This window comes from Aethalodelphis obliquidens, unplaced genomic scaffold, assembly GCF_003676395.1.
Source record: "Aethalodelphis obliquidens isolate GAN/ISIS:26980383/991018 unplaced genomic scaffold, ASM367639v1 scaffold14, whole genome shotgun sequence".
In the NCBI taxonomy this organism is placed as follows: Eukaryota; Metazoa; Chordata; class Mammalia; order Artiodactyla; family Delphinidae; genus Aethalodelphis; species Aethalodelphis obliquidens.
Window position 1 is genome coordinate 2,036,077 of NW_020837958.1, and position 22,719 is coordinate 2,058,795.

General features: G+C 49.4%; 1 protein-coding gene across 1 annotated transcript; it reads right to left on the reverse strand.

The window, feature by feature from the left end:
* Positions 1–10,848: 10,848 nt before the first annotated feature.
* On the reverse strand, positions 10,849–20,756 carry LRRC55 (leucine rich repeat containing 55). The gene is made up of 2 exons (XM_027114694.1): positions 19,267–20,756; positions 10,849–15,070 (listed from the first exon to the last, which is right to left on the reverse strand). The coding sequence occupies exons 1-2, from the start codon at positions 19,985–19,987 to the stop codon at positions 14,835–14,837; spliced, it is 957 nt and encodes a 318-aa protein (XP_026970495.1). The 5' UTR covers positions 19,988–20,756; the 3' UTR covers positions 10,849–14,834.
* Positions 20,757–22,719: the final 1,963 nt, after the last annotated feature.

A 22,719-nucleotide genomic window follows, 5' to 3' on the forward strand; every position in this document is an offset into this window, starting at 1 on the left:
CTGGAATCATACAACCCTGGGGTGGGGGTGGGATTGGGGGCCCCAAATGTCCTGGCTTCACTGACTACCTGGGTGACATTGGTACTCACCTCTCTGAACCCCAGTTTCCTGTTTGGCTAAGCGGGGATGAGAAATCCTATTTCACAGTGTCATCATGTGTATGAAATAACTGATGGAAAGCACTTAACATATTGTCTAGTGTTGAAAAAAACGCGCAGTCAATTTAAATTCTCTCTGTGATTCTCAGTCTGGGACCCTGAAATCAGCCAAGATTGAGGCAGATAGAATCAGAAGAACAGAGCCTTCCTCGTTGGCTCTGGCCACTCCTAGCTCTCTCTTGGGGTTCACTGCCATGGCAACGGGTCGGTGGAGTGGTGAGGAAGCCGATCTGGGCAGCTGAGCAACCAGAACGCTGCCTGGCCCGCCGGCGCCTGGTGCAGCCACGGGGGCAGCCTGATTCATGTCTGCCTGATCCACTGTCTTCATCTCAGGCCGCCCTGGGGGAAACTTTTTGCCCAGGGCTGGGGAGAAGCCCACTAGCTGGGATGTTCCAGGTCCCTGGTGGTGGACACAGTTACAGGGGCTGCAGTCTTCGAACTGCCAAAGCAGAATGTGAGAGCTGAAAGGGACCCTGGAGATTAGTTCTCTCAGACTCCTTTCTTTATGGCTGAATACAGAACAAACCGATAATGAGTGTCTACATCGTACCCAACACAGAATGAAGTTCTTTCCTCATAGGTTCATTTCTACAACAATCCTGTGTGATAGGTATAATTATCCCCCGCAGGGAGGTGGAAACCAAGGCCCAGAGATGTGAAATCTTTCATGTACAATGCACAGCTAGGATTGGCACCCAAGGCATCTCTGATTTCAGGTCCTGTGTTTTTTCTACTACCTCGTGTTACCTACTGTCTGTCTAGCACTCAGGAACGTGTCTGGTTTGTTCCTCTGTGGTATTCCTAGTCCCCGGGACAGTGCTTCACGTATATTAGGGGTTCAATTAAAGATTGTTAGACAAATAAATCACCAGGGATAATTGTGGTATCATTTCTGCAGGCATGATCCTAAAAGTGGGCCAGGTAAGTGTGTGTGTATGTGGGGCTTCTATCAGACCCTACAATGGGAAAGAGAGACTTAAGGCCCTAATGATGAGAATCCTCCCTTGGCATCCCAGCCCCTCTTAACCAGGCTGTTTTCCTACGAGTTCTAGTCACACTGGATTCCATGCTGAACATGCATTAAAATTCCCCTCTGTGCCTTCTCTCCTATTTTTCCCTGACCTGGAATATTCTTATTTCCATCTTTATTTGAGGATCCCGTACCGACTTTCAAGGTTCAGATGTCCCCTTGCCTCTCTAAATTTCTTTACTACCTGTGGGTCTCTTTGGTGTGTCCTTGATTCTGCACTGTGGTCTTCCTTCCTGTCATGACTTCCTCCCCTTATAGACATGAGCTGCTAGCAGGCCCTGACTCTGTTGATCCTGCGTCCTCTGGCACATTGGCACACACAGCAGTTGTAATGAATGTGGAACTGAATGGAGTTGACTAGTGCAGAGCTCCCCATCCTGGATCCCTCGTCACTCCAACGCTCTGGTTTTGGGCTGGATTAGCCAAGGAGTAGGCCCAGAACTAGGCAGAGCTGGGGGCGGGGGAGCGGTGGGCCTCCATCTGCCTCCTCTCCCCAAGTGTGGGCCAAAAGCAGCCCTCTCCAGGGACCTCCCTGACCTCGCCTGACCTTCACCAGGGCTGTTTTCTCATTCTCTTGGATCAGGCTGAGAAAAACAGGAAGAATCATTAAAAGACAGAGCCTTCCGAGCCAGCAGAATCATGGCTGATTCTTTTTACAGACACCAAAAGCTTTGTTTTTGCATCGTGACAAAAGAGTGGGCCTTTCCTGCCGGCGTTGGGGAGAAGCTTCCACTAACCTGGGTGCAGCCCGGCACCATGCCCGGCCCCCTTCGCTTCTCTTCCTCTTACTTCCACGGTTAGAATCGCTAGTGTTTCCCACCCTTAAAAAAATGTAGAGTTGGAGGACCCCTCAGGTGTGTCCAGAATCTCTCCCTGAGAGATCATTCCACTCCTTGCTACTCAAAGTGTGGTCCACGGACCAGTGATGCAGGAGACTTGTTAGAAATGCCACTCCTAGAAATGCAGGCCTGCTGGTACAGCGTCTGCGCCTTAGCAAGGCCCCCTGGGAATTGTTATGCACATTAAAGTTTGGGAAGTGTGTCTCTCACTGTTTTTTTAAAATAAGAGGTGATGTCTGAACCCTTATTCGGGGGAATTATAAGAGGGAAATTCGTGAGTTAGTGGCAGGATTAATTGGTTTAACAAACATTTGTTGGAAAGCTGCCATACACTGGTCCTGTGCTAGGCACGGTGGATAAAATCTGAAGTAGGGATCCCGGTCTCTTTGGTCTTCAGTCATTCTTTCTTGTACATAACATTGCCTCGCCCACACCAGGGCCTCAGCAAGTGTTTGTTGAGTGAATAAGATGAATTCCAGCCTGGCCTTTCCTCCACTTCATTGCAGCTGCCTTCTATAATTACCAGCCTCCTTGAGTAACTCGTAGCACTTTCAGACAGAAATAAATAAATTCTTTTTTTTTTTTCTTTTTTTTTTTGCGGTACGCGGGCCTCTCACTGCCATGGCCTCTCCCGTTGCGGAGCACAGGCTCCGGACGCGCAGGCTCAGCGGCCATGGCTCACGGGCCCAGCCGCTCCGCAGCATGTGGGATCTTCCCGCACCGGGGCACGAACCCGTGTCCCCTGCATCGGCAGGCGGACTCTCAACCACTGCGCCACCAGGGAAGCCCAAAATAAATAAATTCTTTAAGGAGGAGTTCAGAGAGCGGCTGTATCCTTGGTTTTACCAGCTCCGGGCAGCAGAATCTCAAGACTCTAGTCATGAGAAAACGTTCATGCAATCCGTAAGTCCACACCTCACGAGTGATAGAGGGAAAGGGTCTAAACCAAAACAAGGAGCGACTTCTTATCAACTAAACATCTCTGATGAAGCGACGCAGGACATAGAACAGGTTCAAGTATCAGTGCCTGACTCCACTTCACCCAAGGTCTGGTAATAGTTCTCACGTCTGTGGCCGGTGAGTCTGTTCTGTGCAGGCTGGATGTCTGCTGGGTGTTCCATGTGGCTCCTGTCCCCTGAAATCTGATCTCTGTTGGAATGTCTAGTTCTTCCTTTAGGGGCTTAATTATTATTATTATTATTTTATTTATTTTTTTTTTTTTGCGGTACGCGGGCCTCTCACCGCCGTGGCCCCTCCCGTTGCGGAGCACAGGCTCCGGACGGACGCGCAGGCTCAGCGGCCATGGCTCACGGGCCCAGCTGCTCCGCGGCTTGTGGGATCTTCCCGGACGGGGGCACGAACCCGCGTCCCCTGCATCGGCAGGCGGACTCTCAACCACTGCGCCACCAGGGAAGCCCTAGGGGCTTAATTATTGATTAAACATTTTGCTTAAAGTAATCCTTAGAAGCCACCTTTATTTCTGAGGACGGCTTTGTTTCTCCCTTTTCTTATTCATCCAAATAGCAACTGTGCTGCGCAGCCGCCCTCCTCTTGGTAAGTCATAGGCTCCGTGGCTGCATCTGTGCCTCCTTTGGCTGCTGCATTCTTTCCAAAAGCTCAATATTCTTCCACTACTGTGGAGGGGGTGGGGTTCTTAACTTTGCTTGGAGGAGTCACACACTACCTCGTGTCCGGATTGTAAATGACTTTTCTTTTGCGGGAAAGCATGTTGCCATTATACGTTTCTCTGTAAAAATCTTATTTTGCAGTAATTGCTTGGGATGTCAATACTCTTCAAGACCAGTTTGAGATGGGTGGTAATCTTCTCTTCATTATTAATTTTTGTTGTCCTTGTCAAACTCTGAAAATATTGTGCACTGGCATTTCTCAAAGCAAAGTGATGCAATTTCCAGTGGCGTTATTCCTGGAGAAGTTAGAAACAATAACTGGAGAATTCATCTGTTCCTTGCATTGGTCAATTTAATTGCATCTAGAATAATTATACTATTTTTATTAATAAAAATAGCAGTTGCTAATTGTTTGTTGATTTCTTACTATAAGTCAGACACTATTCTAGTGTCATTAGTAGGGATTATATCATTGAATCACCACTACGACTCTATGAGATAGGTAGTATTCCCACTATACAGAGAAGGGAATGAGTCGGGGCAATATTGAGTAACTTATCTGGTTAGCAGTGACAACAGCAGGACTTGAACTTGGTTGGTTAGACCCCGGAGCATGGGCTCTTACCTTCTCTGCACCTTGCTTCTGGGACGGTATGATCGCTCCGGCTTCAGCCTTATATTGCTGACACATTTTTGTCCTCAGTAAGTCTTTTCCTCATAGACTAGTGTTTCAATTGTGTATTATTGTATAACAAATAGCCCCAAACATAGAGGCTTAAAAAATTACTTGTGTTAAAAGATAAACTGAGGGCTTCCCTGGTGGCGCAGTGGTTGAGAATCCGCCTGCCGATGCAGGGGACACGGGTTCTTGCCCCGGTCAGGGAAAATCCCACATGCCGCGGAGCGGCTGGGCCCGTGAGCCATGGCTGCTGAGCCTGCACGTCTGGAGCCTGTACTCCGCAACGGGAGAGGCCACAACAGTGAGAGGCCCGCATACCGAAAAACAAACAAACAAAAAAAGATAAACTGAGGCATATTAAAAATTCTGAGTTTATTTAAGCAAAAATTCATTGTAGTCAGGCAGTGCCTCGCTGGAAGTGTTAGGGGCACTCCACCAACTGAAACTAGGAGCAAGACTTTTATAGAGAAGATGCAGAAAGAAAGCAAGGAAAGTGTTTGATTGGCTATAGCTTAAGCAGTTGCCTTATTTGGGAAAGGCTCATTGGCTGTTTGTGATTGGCTGTCCTTAGGTTTTGATTTCTTAACCTTGAGGTATTTCAGGCTTAAGTTTTGGTTGCTGACGAAGGCTACCAAGGCGTTAAAGCCAGCTCAGTGTAACGGCCTTCTTGTTTAATTAATTTAACAGTTGTCCCCACTGTGGCTTCATTGGACAGTTCTCTTGCTGGTCCTGCTTGGGATCTCCCGTGGGGCTGTGGTCAGAGGGTGGCTGCAGCTGGAATGTTCGGATAGATGCACTAATGTGCCTGGTGCCTGGAGCGGTTGGCTGGAAAGCTGGGCTCCGCTGGCACACTGGAATGGCGGAGCCTCTTTCTCTCCACGTGGTCTCTCCACGTGAACTCTTCGTCTGTCTCCATGGATCAGACAATCCGTGGGAGCTCAAGGCTCCCAAGACCACAAAACCAGAAGCTGCCAGGCCCTTGTAAGGATTAGGTCCGGAACCAACACAGCTCAGTTCCACTACCTTCCTCTGGTTAAATTGAGTTGCAGGGCCAGCACAGATTCAGGGTGGGGCGGACCACACCAAGGCATGATTCACTGGGTCCCGTGTTTGGAGACAGACTGTCGCAGCTGGCCAACGTGACCTATCTGGTATAGGATAGCAGTGTAGCACACTGAGTCTGGAGGACAGATGTGGATTAACACCCTGGCTTTGTCCCATTTCGACTGTGTGATGTTAGATAAGTGACTTAAACATCTCTTGGCGTCTAGCTCTTTCCCTGTAAGAGCGGGAAGCTAGTGGTTCATTGTCATTAGCACGAACTGAATATCACTGTGTGCCAGCACCGTTCTCAGCACTTTACATACTCGATCTCCTTTAATCTTCTCAGAGACCCTATCAAGTGTCTACCATTGTCCTTTCAAATCAACAGGGAAATTCAGACACAAAGAGAGGCTGTCACCTGCCCAAGTTCACATGGCTGGTAAGCGGCAGCACTGGGATTTGAACCCAGGTCCCCAAGTCCACGCTCTTCATTATGCTCTGCATTTCTCGAGAGTAGCGTCTTTCAGGCAGATGCCAACGAAATAGGGCAGGTAAAGCACTTGGTGCAGCGTGCGGTACAATATAAACGTACAAAGTCGGCAGTGGTTGTGAACGTTCACAGTGTAACATCATCCTGAGAGGCCCAGCTTGTCACCATCGTCTTTCACTCTTCGGTTAAAATGAGTACAAGCTGTTCGTTCCCATTTAAAAAAAAATATGACTTCATGTAATAGTCCCATTTCGAATATATTTGGGCTCATCTCAAATATAATTTGTTTCCTGGATTTGCTTCTTTGTCTACAGCTGAGGGCGTCACACTTTCCTTCTAGAAAATCATTTTGGATCGATGCTCTGCCTCTAGCATGTCAGTGGATACAAACCTACAAATCTGTACTCTGAAGATGCTGCTGGTTATTTAGGCTTCAGTACCTGACGCTCAGAGTGATACAGCATATTTAAACCAGCACCGTATGTTCGGAGTTCTCTACCCCTGTCTCTTGGTCTTCAGGTTTGAGCTGTTTCCTGACGTTATGCATCTGTTTGTAGATCTGCTTCCTCTCTCCCTCTTGTCACTTATGGATTGTTGGCTGTCTGTTGGGATTGTTTTTTTTATCATAGAATGAAGATAGCCTTTCTGCTCCTTGGGTCTGGTTGAGCATACATACAGCTGAAGTTAAAAAAAAAAAGAGTTATCCTTGATGCCTCTTTTGTTCTCTCTCACCGTATCTAATACATCAGCAAGTCCCATTGGCTCTGCCTCTAAAATATAACCTCAGTTTGTCTCCTTACCCACCACCAACACTGGTAGCCTTTTCACACATCTTCCAACTGGATTATGCAGAAGACCCCTCGCTGGTGTCCCAGCCTACACCCTTTCCCACCTTTGGAACAGGTTCCATACAGCGTTTGACCTGAGCTTTGAAAAATGTCATCAAATTATGTCACTCCCCTGCTCAAAACCCTCCAGTTGTCTCCCATGGCACTTAAACTTAATGTGAAGTCCAACCAGGGCCCACAAGGACCTGCTTGATGTGGGCATACTTCTTCAACCTCATCCCCCCAACCCTCTTCCTGCTGTGTTTTCTTTGCAGCGCTTATCACTATCTGGAATTTTTTTACTGTTTATTATCTGATCTAACCTCCATCCCCCACCCCCACCAATTCCCACTCCTAAATAGAAAATAGGCACCGAGGGGCAGAGACTTTATCTTCTCACTGTCATAACCCAGCATCTGAAACAGGCCTATCACATGGAATTTTGAATGAGTGAAGCCATAAACTGCCCCTTTATATGGGACTCTAACTTCCCGTATAAACCATTCCCATAGCTTTAGCTTTTAACTTACTTGCATAAAGATCTCTTTTGAATACTGGCTCTAACTTCCTGTATGAACCATTCCCATAGCTTTAGCTTTTAACTTACTTGCATAGAGATCTCTTTTGAATACTGGCTCAGCTATAGGAGGAGCGTCCTCAGTTTTGTAAACAACCAGCTACATTATTATATATTTTCTAGAGCTTCATGCAATGTACTCCCAAATGATTACATGAGCTAAGTGTAAAGCTGGGGGGAACACTATAGTATTCTTTTTATCATAACCCTCTCTTAGTGGTGTTTTTCTCCTTCTATCATCTCTGCTCTCCGTGGTGAGTGAGTTGGGGATAAGGACCAGTGACACAATAGAGCCAAAATTTTCTCCTCAAATAGCCTCTCAGTCACCACCTATGGGCACTGATTCTTCCCCATCAATCTCTCTTATCCCTCCAATGGCAAACCTATCCCTGCAGTAGGTTTAATCTGCATCTGAATGGTGAAATCTGAATGCCATGCACTAACTCTTAACTTGGTAGTATTTTTTTTTCTGTTTCTTTACCTTTCATCACAAAGATCATTTTCCACAAGGAGGTTCATTTCCTTTACAAAGTTCATGTTGCATTACTGTTTATGTGCTTCAAACATTTTTGGTCTCAGCCCAAATGGATCCAAATTCATTTTCTAATGTTTTAAATAGTTTTAGAGCAGATTGGAAGTAGAAACAAAAAGGAGCAGAGAGGAAGTAAAAAAAAATTTTGAGCATTAAAAATTGGAAAATCAGACTGTTTTTAGACCTACATCACAAGAGATAAAACAGAAAAGGGCTTTGAGCAAAAAGGCCCATTAAAAATTTTCAGTTAAAGCAACTTAGCCAAGTGGAAACAAATAAGAATAAGAATGTGACTTCCCATCTATTGTTTCAGATAATTGCAAGGTTGTCATTGAGAAAGAAGGCACCTGGGAAGAGAAAGCAAGGAATCAAGGTAGGCTTGAAAACACTTTTTAGGAAAGAACTTTGTGTTTGTACTGAAACATGGAACTTAGTGGAAGCAAATAGAACAAAAGTCTTATCAAGTTTTTAAGGGAGGTGAATTGCTAAGAAACCATGAACCTGGATTCGAAAAGCTATTGACTATTGAGACCCAAAACAAATTTCAGGTCAGCATACTTGCACCAGCAGGAGGCTGGTTGTAGAAGATGGACAACCTCCAAAGAGTGCATGGCCCCTAATACCCACTTTAGATATGGCCAGGATGAATAATGGAAAAGGGAGATCCTCCAAGAAGGAAGAGTCAGAGTAGAGAACGACCCACAAAAGAGTTCTTACCAGAAAGCAGAGTCAAGGTCTAATAAAGAGCTTGATCTGAGGCCTTCATAATGCTCTTCCATCAGGATTTCAGAATTGCTATGGACCACGACTGCTGTGTTTTCGTTTTCCCCCTTTCTTTCCAAACAAGGGTTTTAATTTGCTGTTACTCTGTCCCTGTGCCACTACTGTGTACTGGGTATGTGTACAGTGGATGAATGATGAATTTCCTTTTTAGTTCATAGGTCACTGGACCCCAAGGAGACCTAATGGAGAAAATACTGCATCATTGGCAATCTTGAGCTTTGAGTTGTATGTGGTGACAGGATAAGATAAATGCGGGAGGAAGACTGAAACGGTATTTGCTGATGAGTGGAGCAGATGGTGTTAGAGACTTGGTGGGGTTTACAAAACCCTGTTTCCTTTGCTTTCAAGGTACATAGTAGTCTAGTCCCTTGAAATTAAATGGAGCCAAGGCACTGAGTTCTGGCCAGTGAAATATGGCTGGAATTTATGTACAATACCTCCAGCTTTGCCCCCCATCAAAGCTCCCTTGAGATTCTCCACACTGCAGAGAATGCAGTGGAGGGCTCTGTGGCCTCGTGGATGGCAGGCATCAAGGGTCCCTGAATAACCATGTGGAGCAGAGCCTTTGACATGCATTGGCATGTGACATGAGCAGGAAATAAGCCTTTGTTGTGTTAAATAACCCAGTAAGCATGGCTTTATCCCATTGAGGTTTGGGTATCACCTGTTATCACAATTAGCCTACCTTGATTAATGTAGTAATCAAAGTTATACAGAATGAAACATACAGGATATGTATTGTTTTTACCTATCCCCTTCCAATTTTTTTTTTTCACCAAGTAATTATAGAGGGTCTTTGTGACTCAAGGCTGGCTTCTGATTGAGACTGGATTTTCTTAACGTCTCACATTGTTCTTGTCCCCTGAAGTCAGGTAGTCCCCAGGTATTACTGAGTGTCTAAATCCAGAACTACTACTTACTGGCTGTGTGACCTGTCTGAGCCTCCGTTCCCTCATCTGGAAATGGGTCTAATGAGTACCTGTCTTGGGTTGTCGTGAGAATTAAGTAAATTAATTCATGCATTGTGCTCAGCACAGTATCTGGTCATATGACCTGCTCCATAAATGCTTCATCAGTATCATCATCATCATAAGTTGCTAGGTATAGGCATGGCACTAGGGATAGACAGCACTGAATGAGATAGACAAGGTCTGGACTTCCGTGAGATATCTGCTCATTTCATGACCCTTATTTTTGATGTTTCACTTGTTCAGTATAGGCTCTCTTAAGTCCTTAATTTTAAGAGAAAGTTTTTGCCCCTCTCCAAACGACTCCAGAAAACACTGGTTATTGTTGTGCACATTCTTTGTCTTTCTATCTGAGTGTTCTGAGTCAGTGTGTGCGTTCCCTTTAGTGGCTTTACCCTGTGAGTGCGGTATTTGTACTCTGTGGCAGTTGGAGCGGGAGGAATAGAGGGAGGTTAAAATACGCATTGGTGGAAGGGACCACTTCCTGCTTAGAGCCACTTCCTCTTTAGAGTACCAGGATAACCATGGCTGCCAACATACACATAGAAGTAGATTTTGCTCCTTCTTTTTCTGCCTCTGTTCCCAAGGTACACTGTCCAACCATCTCATTTCTAATGATGTGTAGGCAACCCTTGCAAGACTCAGGAAGTTTAGAATCCCTTCCTTTTTAAAAATTAACCTATGAGAACAGAGACTGAACCTACACCAGTGATGACCTCATCCGTCCTACACCATGCATTTAGATGCCTGGTTTACCTGTATGCCTGATCTAGTGTCCTTATGCCCACGCGGCTGGCGTGGACCATCTCCCTAGCACACACTCCTTAGTGATGCTAACTAGACAGGCACACCCACTTGCCTTGGCATGTTTTACAGATGACCCAAGCTGCAAACACCAACACGTATAAGACATATGCTCTCCTCTTTGTGTAATTTCAGACACCAAAATATGCCTACACAGAGGGGTGTGTGCCTACAGACGCAAGTGTATTCTTTTTTGCCTGGTAGAAATATGCTTCTGTGATGTTCCTTCTACTCCCACACATGCCCTTCCATGGCTGGCACGTCTCCTAATTATTCCCATCTACACGCTCCCCATAGGCCCTTTGTGCGTATATTTTGGCACACAGTCTCTTGATTCCGCCTAGCTCCTCTCTCTCTCTCTTTCTTTTTCTTCCTCCCTCCCCCTTCCTCCTCTTCACAACTCTTTAGAAAATTTGTTAAACTGTACACTCTTTTTTATTAATGTACATTTATGAAAAATTCTTCACAGTTACAAAAGTGCATGGTTATAAAATCATCTCCATACAAAGGTTGGCATCTTCCCTTTCCCCTCCCTGCCCTAACCCTCCCGCCCCCAGACAACAGCACCCCACAGTCGAGAGCTCTCTGCATCCAGAACTCTCCACCCAGTGCTGTGGCAAACACGACGGGGATTTGCAAAGGACCTTGCAACTTCCTCCTTCACTTCCCTTTTGCCTGCTTCTGGAGTGGGGAGAGCAGATGAATTTCTCTAGCTTTGGGAAGATGTTCTTTTGAGGCATGGACAAAGGTGTCTCTTTTTACTCTTCTGGAGCTGGAAAGGATGTCAGAGTGATACAAACAAAGACATCTCTAGGGAACATGGGGGTTCTAGGTCTTCCCTGATGGAGAAGTAGCTGTCTTGTTCTGTTCAAATTCCGTACACCAAGTTCCTTGAAAGGAGCCAGTAAACTCTATAGCAACTCAGGGGATCTATTTCTGCAGGGTTTCCTGGGAATCCCTGCAGGAATGGAGATACAGATGAGGGTTTGTCATAGGGTGACCAGAGGCAACTTGTCCAGAGTGGTGTGTACAGATGTGGGGTCTTTTCTAAAGAACAATTTTCTTGGTCCAGACCTTGACCATCATAGGCCTGTTGGTTACCTAAACTTTGCTATCCTCAGGCCCGGCATGAAAAAATCTTCTGTGATGAGGACAGATCTCTGAGGGGTAGAGAAGCAATCAGGCTGTCATTAGGCTGCCTCAGCTACATACTTGTCTCTCATATATTTTCTGAGCAGCTATTCCTACCCCAACCCTAATGGGATTCCATTGTAGTGTAGTAAGCGATACAGTAAACAGACAGCTGGGTAGACCATGTCAGAGAACTGAACTCAGGCTCCAGAGAGATTGGCCTCATATCAGTAGATACCCAACATCCACAGAACCTCATGAACAGACACATGGACTCAGAGATACCTCCAGGCTTACGTGTTAACCAGTCTGGAGAAAACCTAATGAAGCCTTGTAGGGGCAACATCATGGGTTCTCGGTCAGTAGGGTTGTGGGAAGAGTTCCAACCAGGACTGCTAGATTATCCCTAGAAGCATACCACTAGAAGTTTGCTTCTGATAGCCTGCACGAGATGGTGGTGGTGGCAGGCAGGGAAGAAGCACAAATTCCTTGGCGGTAGGGAAGTTAAATGCTTTCTACATTGTGGGTTAGTTAACTGGGGACCTTCTAGTAGCTGGAGAAGCATCTGTTCTTTAAAAGCCTGTATCCTACTCAGAAAGGTTTGCCATTAATGGGAACTAAACAGTATTATTAGAATGGACATTTGATCTCAAGGGCTAGCTTGTTTGGTCTAGTTCTATGCAAAAAAAATCACATGTCTTAAAATATGTTAACTATATTTCAGCAAACCAGAGTCTCTAAGAGATTATGATAGATGTATATGGTGTCCCTCTGTGAGAGGTTTAACTGTTTGTGTCAGGACTATTATTTCTAAAAGTTCTTCCTCAAATACTTTAGGCTGTCAGCTTGACTCGTGGAGAGAGCGGCCCTGGTCCGCTCGTCCTTGGACACAGTTGAAGAAGACAGTGGGCACAGTTCTGCTCCCGTTCTCACGGGAGCGGGGTTCTGACCCAGGTGTTGTAAGTGAGATGCAGAGGAGACAAGATTCAAGTACCCCAGGTCTAGCAAAGTTTCGGGCACTCTTTTGGTTGACTAGCTCAGGGAAGCATGAATAGGGGAAGACTTCTTGGAAGATGATGTGCCAGGAGGATGGGTGATGCAAGCTTGCTGGAGCTGAAGGCAAGGTAGAATGTCCTCGTTTTAATTCTCATTTTGGCCACAGCCTTGCCAACATAGCGGACTGGGTCTTAAAGTCTTCCCCTATCCTGCAGAGGCTCTCATCCCACTGCTTTCCTGCTTCCTTTGTATCTCTTGCAAAACTGCACAGCAGGGCTCAAGTAGGAACGCAGCTTCCTCTCCTGTTTTCCAGAGGTCTTATTTCTTGCATGATTACCACCGTGGCCAGCGGTCTTGATGTGTTATTTACACGTTGCAAGGCAGGTGTCTCCTATTCAGATGTTATCTGTGCTGCTTCTCTGTTTCAGGGGCTGATGTGCCCTGAGCACATCTAAATCTGCAGGGCACCTGATTTTACTGCCCTTTATTTAGCTGATCTACTAGGACCTTCATGGCTGTGAATCCTAGGGACCCACTACCCAGCCCTCCCAGGCAGTTTCTTCCTCAAGCACCTGGGAAAGCACTGGAAAGAGAAACGAGATGGAGTTGAGTCGCAACCCTGCTGTGTAAGCAGGTCACACCCAGTCTTGAATCTCTATTGCTCCATCTGTAGAATAAGAGTAATGATGTCAGGCTTGTCTCCCACACAGGGTCGTGCAAAGTCAAGGAGAATGACGCCAAAGTACCTGCACAAACTGTCCAGCACTGAACAAATACGGGGAAGATAATGATGAAGATGATGAAACTGACAATGAAGATGATGACAATGAAGATGATGATAATTGTGCTTCGCACATGAAATTACTTGATTTTTGACTGCTTAGACATGGTTCCCTGAATGGAGCTGCCTATCACCTTCCTTCTAGAGTTTATCCAGATAATGTTGGGTAAGATACTCAGCTCTCTACAATTAATTCATCTGTAAAATGGGAATCATAAAACTCGCTAGGCAGTGTTGCTGGGAGAATTGAAATCAATGACTCAGCAGATTTAAAAGTGCCCAGGAGAATGCCTGGTCCTTTTTGGGAGCTTCATCAAGTTGGAATTTGAACTTAGATAACTTTAGAGGGAATTGTGATGTTCCCCAACTTGAATGGGGTAGTAGGAAGAGCACAGATTTTATTTTACTCGTTAAGTAGCATGTGACTTAACCTCTCTGAGCCTTAATTTCTTCATCTGTAAAATGGGGACAGCAATGCTCACCTCAAGAGGTTGTTGTGTGCATTAAAGGGAATTGTCTCTGGAGAGAGCTTATCACAGTGCCTGACACCAGCAAGTGCTGGGTAATTAACAGCTCTCTCACCCTTATGCTGAAGTGGGTGAGTTGCTTAGAAGGGGGAGCAAATCCTCTGATGGTTACGACTGTGGCGGCCTTCTCCTCCTTCCGTCCTGGGTATCATGCTACAGGGCTGCAGCCCATGGTGCGCTGCCCTGTCGAGATCCCTTGGCATGAGCACCGTGGCAAGAACAGTCACAAGATTAGGAGTCCCAGGGTGCCAGGACTCCTGCTTCCCTCTTCTGAAGCCCACGCTCGAGTAAGAGGCAAGAGACAGGGGTAGGAGAAGAGCACTGAAGGTGTCCATCCTCAGTTTGCTACCTGGACCTCGCCAGCATGCTACAATTGGCCGCATAGGATGGGGGGAGGGCAGTCAACAGGAGGTGGTCTCACCTGGCAGCTGCTGGTAGGAGGAGGCTCAGGGGGCTGGCATGGAGGTGTTCTCGCCCTCAGAGGCAGTGATGGGCAACGCCGAGAGCTGACAGATTGGGTGTCAGGGGGAAAGTTTTGGTCCTGTGTCACTTCCGCTCTGTACATTGAAGTCACAGGTATCGTTCACTGTTCTCAACACACTAGGCATACTCTGGCCTCTGTCATTGGCTTCTGTCTGTCCTTCTTTGTCTATGGACAAAGCAGACAATTTTTTGATGACCCAGTTCACCTGGGTCATCAAAAATCACCTCCATTCTTATAATTCTCTTGGACTTTTCTAGACACAGTTGATGACCCCTCCTCTGGGCTTCCATAACTATGTACTCAGTGTGCTGATAAAAGGTCTTAAAGGGAAGAGTTTTCGACTCTCTCTCCTCTATCAGAGGTAAGTGCCTTGAGGGGCAAGGTGTAGGTCGGTCCCAGTTCCTAGCACAGTGTCTGGCCCACCGTAGAAGCTCACACGAAGGTAGTTTCCTGACCTTGCTTGAGCCATGACCTGGCTGCCCACTCTGGCCGGGGCAGAGCCAGAGTGGGCAGCCAGGGAGGGTGCCCGGTGGTCAGCGGCATGGAGGTACCCGGGTCAAATCTCCTCCTCTTCGCTGGCCTTGCTCCAGCGGTGGCAGCAGTTGGCCGTGATGCCCAGGAGGAAGTTGGTGGCCACGGATGCGATGGAGACCACGAAACCCACGAAGGCGATGAAGAGGTAATCATCCAGGGTCAGGGTCAAGTGGCAGGCCTTGAAGCTCTCCTCGGTCAGGGAGAAGAGTGGGGCGCCCTCGACTTCTGGGGGGCCCCGGCACTCAGCCAGCTGAGAATCTGCAACACAGAAGCCAGGGAGGGTGAGTGGCTTAGGGGAGAGCAGGAAGAGGGAGCCCCTGCCCCTCCCAGGAGAAGCTGGGTTTTTATGAAGTTTCTTCCATGTGCCAAGTTTCACTCACCTTCTTTAGTGCCCTCAACAACCCTCACAGCAAGTTTTTTTTTTTTAATTTTTTTAATAGATCTTTATTGGAGTATAATTGCTTCACAATAGCGTGTTAGTTTCTGTTGCACAACAAAGCTAATCAGCCATATGCGTACATATGTCCTCTTATCCCCTCCCTCTTGAGCCTTATATATGGTTTTTTTTTTTTTTTTTTTTTTTTGTGATATGCCGGCCTCTCACTGTTGTGGCCTCTCCCATTGCGGAGCACAGGCTCCGGACGCGCAGGCTCAGCGGCCATGGCTCACGGGCCCAGCCTCTCCGCGGCACGTGGGATCTTCCCGGACCGGGACACGAACCCGTGTCCCCTGCATCGGCAGGCGGACTCTCAACCGCTGCGCCACCAGGGAAGCCCCTATATATGTTTTTATAGAGGTGGAGATCACTGCTCGGAGACTTTAGTAACTTGCCTAAAGTCCCGTAGCCCCTGCTAACGGCAGATCTGGGACTTCTGTGGGATTTCATCATCATTGTAATCTCTTACAATAGCCTCCCAACTGGTTTCTAGGCTTCTGCCCTTAATCCACCTCGACACAGCTGGCTGAGTGATCCTTTTAAACCTGAGGTCCTGCCATGTCACTCTGTGCTTGAAACCTTCCCCAGGCTTCTTCTCCTTCCCAGAAGAACCTCCCCATCCCTTCCACTCTCTTCTTGGTTTGCTCGGATCCATCCACGCACACCTCCTGGTCATTCTTCCATCACCCCGAGCATGTCCCCTTTCAGTGTGGGGAGGGGGAGCCTTTGCATTTGTCCCCTCGTGAGGGTGCTTCTCCCCTGGATCTCTGCACAGCTCAGGCCCTCACCGCCTCTGGGACTTTGCTTGAATATCAACTTCTCAGTGAGGCCTTCCTTTTGGATTCTATATAAAACAGCAACCCCACTTCACTTTTCTCTGGGCCTTCTCTCTCTTACCTACTTTGCTTATTTTTTTCCCCATTGTATGTATCACTGTCTCACAGTTTGTTTATTATCTGTTTTCTCCTTTTGAATATAAGTTCTTCCTGTAGTATCCTTAGCATTAGAACAGAGGCCTGCCCATTAAATGCTCAATTAACCTTTGTTAATTGAATATGTGAATGAATGACTCTGTCCAACTCCAAAGCATTGGGTCTTTCTACTACCCCATATGGCTTTTCCAGATACACAGAGTGTGTAGGGTTAAGAGTTTGGGCTCTGGAGCTATCGGCCCGGGTTCAAATCCCCTCTCTATCCCTCCCTAGCTGTAGGATTATGCCTAAGTTATTTAACACCTCTGTGTTGTGGTTCCTTTATCTATAAAATAAGGATAATAAAAGTAACTATGTCATGGGATTGTAGTGAGGATTCTATGAATTAACTTACAGAAATGATATATTCTTGGTACACAGTAAGTACTACATAGGTGCATGTTTTTATTGTCATCCTAGGTTGGTCTTTCTGGACAGGTCAGTGGGGTCATATTCTGCACACAGACTTCTATAGGAGGGGCTTCTCCTTCGGTGGGATTGCTGTTCTCTCCATCACTGATGGCCCCAGCTCACCCTTCCAGGGTCACTGGTACAAATGCATGGTAGCTGTCAGTGGCTGCATCTTTCTCTGCCTTGGAAGGGAGAGTGGCAGGCAGAGAGCAGTTCTGCCTCGCAGTGCCAGCACTGGCCTTCCAACAGCCGGCCACTCCTTCGTTCAGTGGGTAAATATTAATCCAACTCTCTCCTTGGGCAAGTCTTTCTTGCTTTTCTGGTTCTTATGAAGAAATGGGAAATGTAAGAAGGGGATAGTTTGGTCTCAATCGTCTAAGAAAGTCAATGTGAAGGAGCTTTTTAAATTATGTGGTGCATAAATGGTGTTTATTCATTCTGCCGTCTTTGAGGGAGAAGAATAAAATGATGGACTTGGATTGACTCTTTTGAGAAACGGATGAGCATGATTCTCCTTAGAAATGGAGAGTCAGGTTCAGAGGGAGGCTGCAACCTTCCCCAAAGCCCAGGCTGAAGGGTCTCTGTAGGCTGTATGCATAGGACCCCAGACTCCAGCCAGGACGAGATGGCACCTGGAGTTGAACATCCAGAACCAGAAGATGCTGAATCCCAAAGTCTATTGAGTGAATGAATGGGGTGGTGGTGATGCATTGCGAGGCTGGGGGATGTGGGGACCCTGAGGGCAATTGACAGAGCCTGCAGGAGGGCAGGATGGGAGCCCGGGGGCTGACGAAGCCCTCTGGTAAGTCAAGGGACCAGTCTCGAAGTTGATTTATATCCCAAGGTCTCCCTATGTTTCTCTGTGTTGGGATTTGTCCAAAAGATAGGGATAGTAATGGGAATCCCATGAAGAAAAAGGGAGGAAGAAGCAGAAAAAGACAAAGGGAAGAGTGTCACCTAGTCCTACCTAGACTGGCAAGTTCTCTGCCTCCAAGACGAAATATCCTGGAGAGTGTGTCATCGCGCAAAGTGTGTTCTGTGGAGGAACAGGGAAGCTGCGTCTCTAGCTGTGGCCTGTGGCCAGTCACTTTCCCTCTCTGGAACTTGGGTCCCTCATCTGTACGGACATGAGACTTCGCTGATGGGATCTTGGACCCCTCTCCTGCTCACTGGGAGCCTGGGCTTCTTCCGAAGGGCAGCAGGGACCTCCGAGATCCCAGAAGAGGAGAAGCCCCTGTGTGTGCAGGAACCCTGCGGGCCCTTTCTGTCCTTAGTGCACAAGAGAGAGGGGACGAGGTGCAGCCTGCAGAGGTTAGGCTAGTGGGGAGATCAATCCAGGCAGCCAGCCTTCCCCTCGTGCGCCCTCCCCTCAGCCCATCTCGGTCCCCAGCTATTTTGGTTCCAGAGAACTTCCTCCCGCAGTTCTGTGGGAACACTGGAATCGTGACCCACAGCCCCCCGCAAACTATTTTGATCCTGGGCTCCCCACTCAGTCCTCCTCTCCCTCCCACCTCATCCAGCACCGCTGCTTCTGAATTCGCTCTGAGCTCAGGCTCTGGGAAAGCCCCCGGGTGGCGCCCCCCCCAGCTAGCCCTACTGCAGAGGTTCGGTGCTGCCACACAGGAGAGCTGGTGGCTGGGGACCACAGCTCAACACTGCCTGCCTGCAGCCTCATTGAGCCTGTGGGGTTCAGGCTCCTTCAGTCCCCAGTCCATTCCCCGTAGAGGCTGGCTCGTTAAATAGCCACATAAGAGTTTCTCTTCTCAGATCGACACTCCACGCCCAAACCTTGCAGAATTCTGCCAAGGCCCTTTGGCCAGCCCAGAACTCAAGTCCTGCCCACTCCTGGTAGCCTAGAACCTGACTCATCGGGATACAGCCAGAGGGCAGCCAGGCTGCCAGGGTTCGAATCCTGACTCCAACCCTTAACAGCTGTAGGACGTTGGGCAAGTTACTGAGCCTCTCTGTGCCTTGGTTTCCTCCTGTGTGTGTGTGTGTGTGTGTGTGTGTGTGTGGTGTCTCACCAGGGTTCTTGTGAGGATGAGATGAGCTAAAACATGTAATATATTTAGAATAGGGCCTGGCAGATAGTAAGTACTACAATAAATGGGGTGAACCATTTCTATTTCTTCTAGTACTTAGCACACTTAAAAAGCAATCTGGTAGAGCAGAACAGAGCTTAGAAGTCAAATAAACCTGGGTTTTATCCACAGCTCTGCCACTTTCTAAATGAGTGACTCTGGCCAAGTCTTTTCATTGTTCTAAACCTCAGTGTCTTCACCTGTAAAATGGGGATAATAAGAGTGGGGTCCAATGAGATAACACCTGCCAAGTTGGAAGGTCATGGTGGACGCTCAATAAACACTGTCTATTATTAATGAGCTGTTCTTACTTGTTTGCTCTCTGCCTCATTAGGTCATCAGGGCCACAGGGGCGAGGGTGGCGTCTGTTTCATTAATGCCGGGTCCCCTGCACCGGGCACGCACAGCAAGAACTCGGCAAAGACTTGGGCAGTGCAAGACCGGTGCACGAGGAGGCGAGCCCGGGGTCGGCCCTCAGCAGGTGCGCAGGGTCTCTAAGTCCCTCCCTCTCCCGCGGAGCCTTTGCTGTCCGCGGGGCCGGGCTCCCTCCCTTACCCGCCGTGCAGCGCTGGATGCGGTTCCGCAGCCACTTCAGCAGGGGCTCCATGGTGCAGCCGCATACCCAGGGGTTGCCGCCGATCTGCAGGGTCACCAGCCCCGGCAGGCCCTCGAGAGCCTCGAGGCTGAGGAAGGCCAGGCCCCCGTAGCTGAGGTCCAGGTCCCGGAGCTGCGCCAGGCCCTGGAAGGCCCGCGGGTGCACCCTCCGCAGCCCCGGGTTGTGGCTCAGGTCGATGTGCACGAGGCCGTGGGCGGCCTGGAACATGTCGGCCGGCACGTGGCTGAGGTTGTTGTAGCTCAGGTCTAGGTGTGCCAGGCGCTTGGCGTGCAGGAAGAGGCCCGCGGGCAGTTCGACCAAGGAGTTGTTGCGCAAATCCAGCACCCGGAGCTCTATGTAGCACGTGAGGTAGCCAGACGGCACGGCGGCGATGCGGTTGTGGGCCAGGCTGAGGTTGCGAGTGTCCCTCGGCAGGTCCGGGGGCACGGAGAAGAGCCGCTGGCTGCTGCAATCCACCACCTGGTTATGGCACGTGCAAAGGACCGGGCAGCTGGTGCTGGCGTCCGAGGGCATCACCCCTGCGGCCAAGATGAGGGAGACCAGCAGCATGGCCGGGCGGGGGGGCCCAGGCCAGGGCAGCTGGGACCAGGTGTCACCCATCTTAGGCTGCTGGCAAGAGCGGTGCTGAAGGGAGCCCATCGGGGCTGGGGCTGTGTCCATGGAATCAAGAGTCAGTGGCTCAGAAAGGCAGCTGCATCAGGGGCCAGAGCCCTGGCAGGTGGGCTTGGCAGCACGTGGTATCATGGCTCCAGCCTTTCCCAGGAGCCTCTAAGCACCAGAGGGCTCCCTGCGTGAGCTCCACAGGAAGTCCCCTTTGGAGCCTAGGGGGCCGTACACCCAGCTGAGGTCCCCCAGGGTCTGAAAAGATGATCAAAGCTTGAGGAAGGAATGACCCAAGGATGGGGCTGGACCAGCTGCCAGCAGGTCGGGGAAGGGTCCCTGCAGGTCTTTTATGTCCCTCTCACCCATGACTTCTGGGTGCTCCTCTCTGGACTATGTCTGAGAGGTGGGAGGGGGACTGGAGGACAGGGAAGGTGCCTTTTAAAGGTCCTGGCATGTCTGCAAACCCCCAAGCCCTGTCCCAAGTCTGGGACCCATTAGGAGGCCAGGGCTGCTTTTGAACCTCCCGCATTCAAGGTCTCAGAGGCCATTGCTACTGATGGCCCAGTGGGCTCGAGTCCAAGAGGGTCCTGGAGTGGGCGTTTGGGGAGGGGAACCCGGAGGGGAGGGGGTCTCCATGGGCCTCTGAAAGCCTCGGTACTCAGCCTCAGTGTCTACTGAAATCCCCAGGGAAGGGAGGAGCCCCACGGTCGGCCACTGCGGCTGGAAAGAGCCATGTGTCCCGGAGGTGCAGGATGAGGGTTGGCTAGGAGAGCTCAGGGGATGGACTTCCCAAGCCGGGCTCCGTGTTCAGTGGGCGGAAGCCGAATTCCCTCTGTCAACAAGGAAAGCACTCAGGCAGAGCGAACCAGTGCGTGTCCTCCCTGCTGTCCTCCTAGGTTCATTGCTGCCTCCCCTGGCTGCCTTCTTGGCCACCAACCACAAAGTTCTCTGCTTACTGTCTCTCAAGTGTGGGGACAGACCCCACTCTCATATTGTTGTCACCCACTAACCTTCCCCCCCTGACCCGCAGCCATCGTTCTCCTAGGTGTCTGTCCTGGGCTAGGTGCACTGGCTTCTTCTCCTAGCCCCACCCACATCAGCACCAAACACCCCACCTTCGAATAACTCTCTAAGAAAAAATGCATACACACACTGGCCGTTTGCACACCCCCTTTCCACACTCAGTACTCCCATCTCCCCCCCCGCCACACACACACACACACACACACACACACACACACACACACACACGAGCATTGTTCTTCTCCTGTGACTCCCCCATATTTTGCCCGGCCATCACACCTCCCCAGTTTTCTCTCCCGTTTCCTTCTGCATACGCATACCTGCAGAGCCTCCTTCCCAGTCTGCCCCCACCATCTTTCACCCCCGGTGCGCACCCCTAATCCCAGCATCCTTTTCCACAAACACTCCACTCTCCCCTCTGCCCCGCAGTGGGAGCCCACACCCACACTGGGTCAGGCAGAGAGGCTGAGCATGATGACACACCCAGTGTCTCAGCTCGCTACCCACCCCGCATCCGCCGTGGCCCCTCATTTCTCTCGCACCCACTTGCTGTCCTCACTTGTCCTCCCCTCACCCCCTCGTCCGGCACTGCCTCTCTTCTCACCGTTTCCAGCCTCAATCCCCCCCACTGGGAAATCACCCCAGCTCCCCTTAACCAGACTCCTTTTTCTCAGCCCCAAGGTCTCCCCCTGCACTCCCACAGGAGCCCACTTACTCTGTTCCAAGGACACAGCCATCAATCTGCAGCAGACACGGGGCTCCCTCCCTCATCCTGGAATCCCCGCTTGCTCGCTGCTCCAGGAGAAGAGATTGCCTCACAGGCTTGTCCCCTCCCCCGGCCTCTCCTCCATGGCTCCGGGATCCCTGGGCAGCATCCTCTGTGGTTTCCCGTCCTGTGGTCCCCGTGCCGTTTCCTTTCTTTTACTCAAAAGGGGAATCAGAGAGAGGATGCTTAGAAGAAAGTTCACAGAATCCGAATGCTTCTTCCCGAAACTCAGCTAGTGCTGAGGCTGCTGGGGTATGTGGCTTCTGCCAGGTCCTCCCCTCCCTCCCCCTTCCCTCCCTCTCTACCCTCCTCTCTCCCTTTTTCGCTCCCTTTCTTTCCTCGAGGGCCAGGTACTGACGTTTCACTGTCTCTTAGCAACTGCCTCCACATCTCTGAGCAACAGGAGAGCTGGCTATGGACCCCACCAAGATGACAGAGAAGAGAATGAAGCAGTCACAGAATCTACACCCACAGGATCCTAGTGATGGGACAAAGGGGAAGAAGGGGCAAGGCGGGTAGACAGGCCAGGGCAGGGGCAGAGGAGCAGGCAGGGAGAGAGGGCAACAGGGCCCAGAGGGAGAGACTGGAGCAGGGGCAGAAGCATGAATGTGGCCTCTGAGATGGAGGAAGGGAGACTTAAGGGCATCAGACCCAAATGGGATAGGAGGGAGGGCTTGGAGAAAGGAACCGAGTGGGGAGGCAATAAAGATATGAATGAAGATGGAAAGAAAAAAGAGAAGTGCATGAGACAAGTTTGCTCACTTGATGGGGTCTATCTATTCAGTCCATATACAGCATCTGTTTCCCCGGGTCTGAATGTATTTTGGTCACTAGGTACCAGGTGACGAGACTGGCTCAGGGCTTGTCAGGGATAATTATAGGAGGTAAGAACTTTTCTGGGTTCCTTAACTGTCCTTGAGTCCTGACCCCATGAGCTCTGAGAGCTTTTGGGATGCAAAGTGCTGACTGCCAGTTCCAGGTGGGGTACCTGGGGCTGTAG

Excerpts from the sequence above, each read along its gene's own strand:
- LRRC55 (XM_027114694.1), bottom strand. The coding sequence starts at position 19,987 with ATGGACACAGCCCCAGCCCCGATGGGCTCCCTTCAGCACCGCTCTTGC. Across the intron at positions 15,071-19,266 it reads CATCCAGCGCTGCACGGCGG|ATTCTCAGCTGGCTGAGTGC; the intron begins GTAAGGGAGGGA and ends TCTGTGTTGCAG.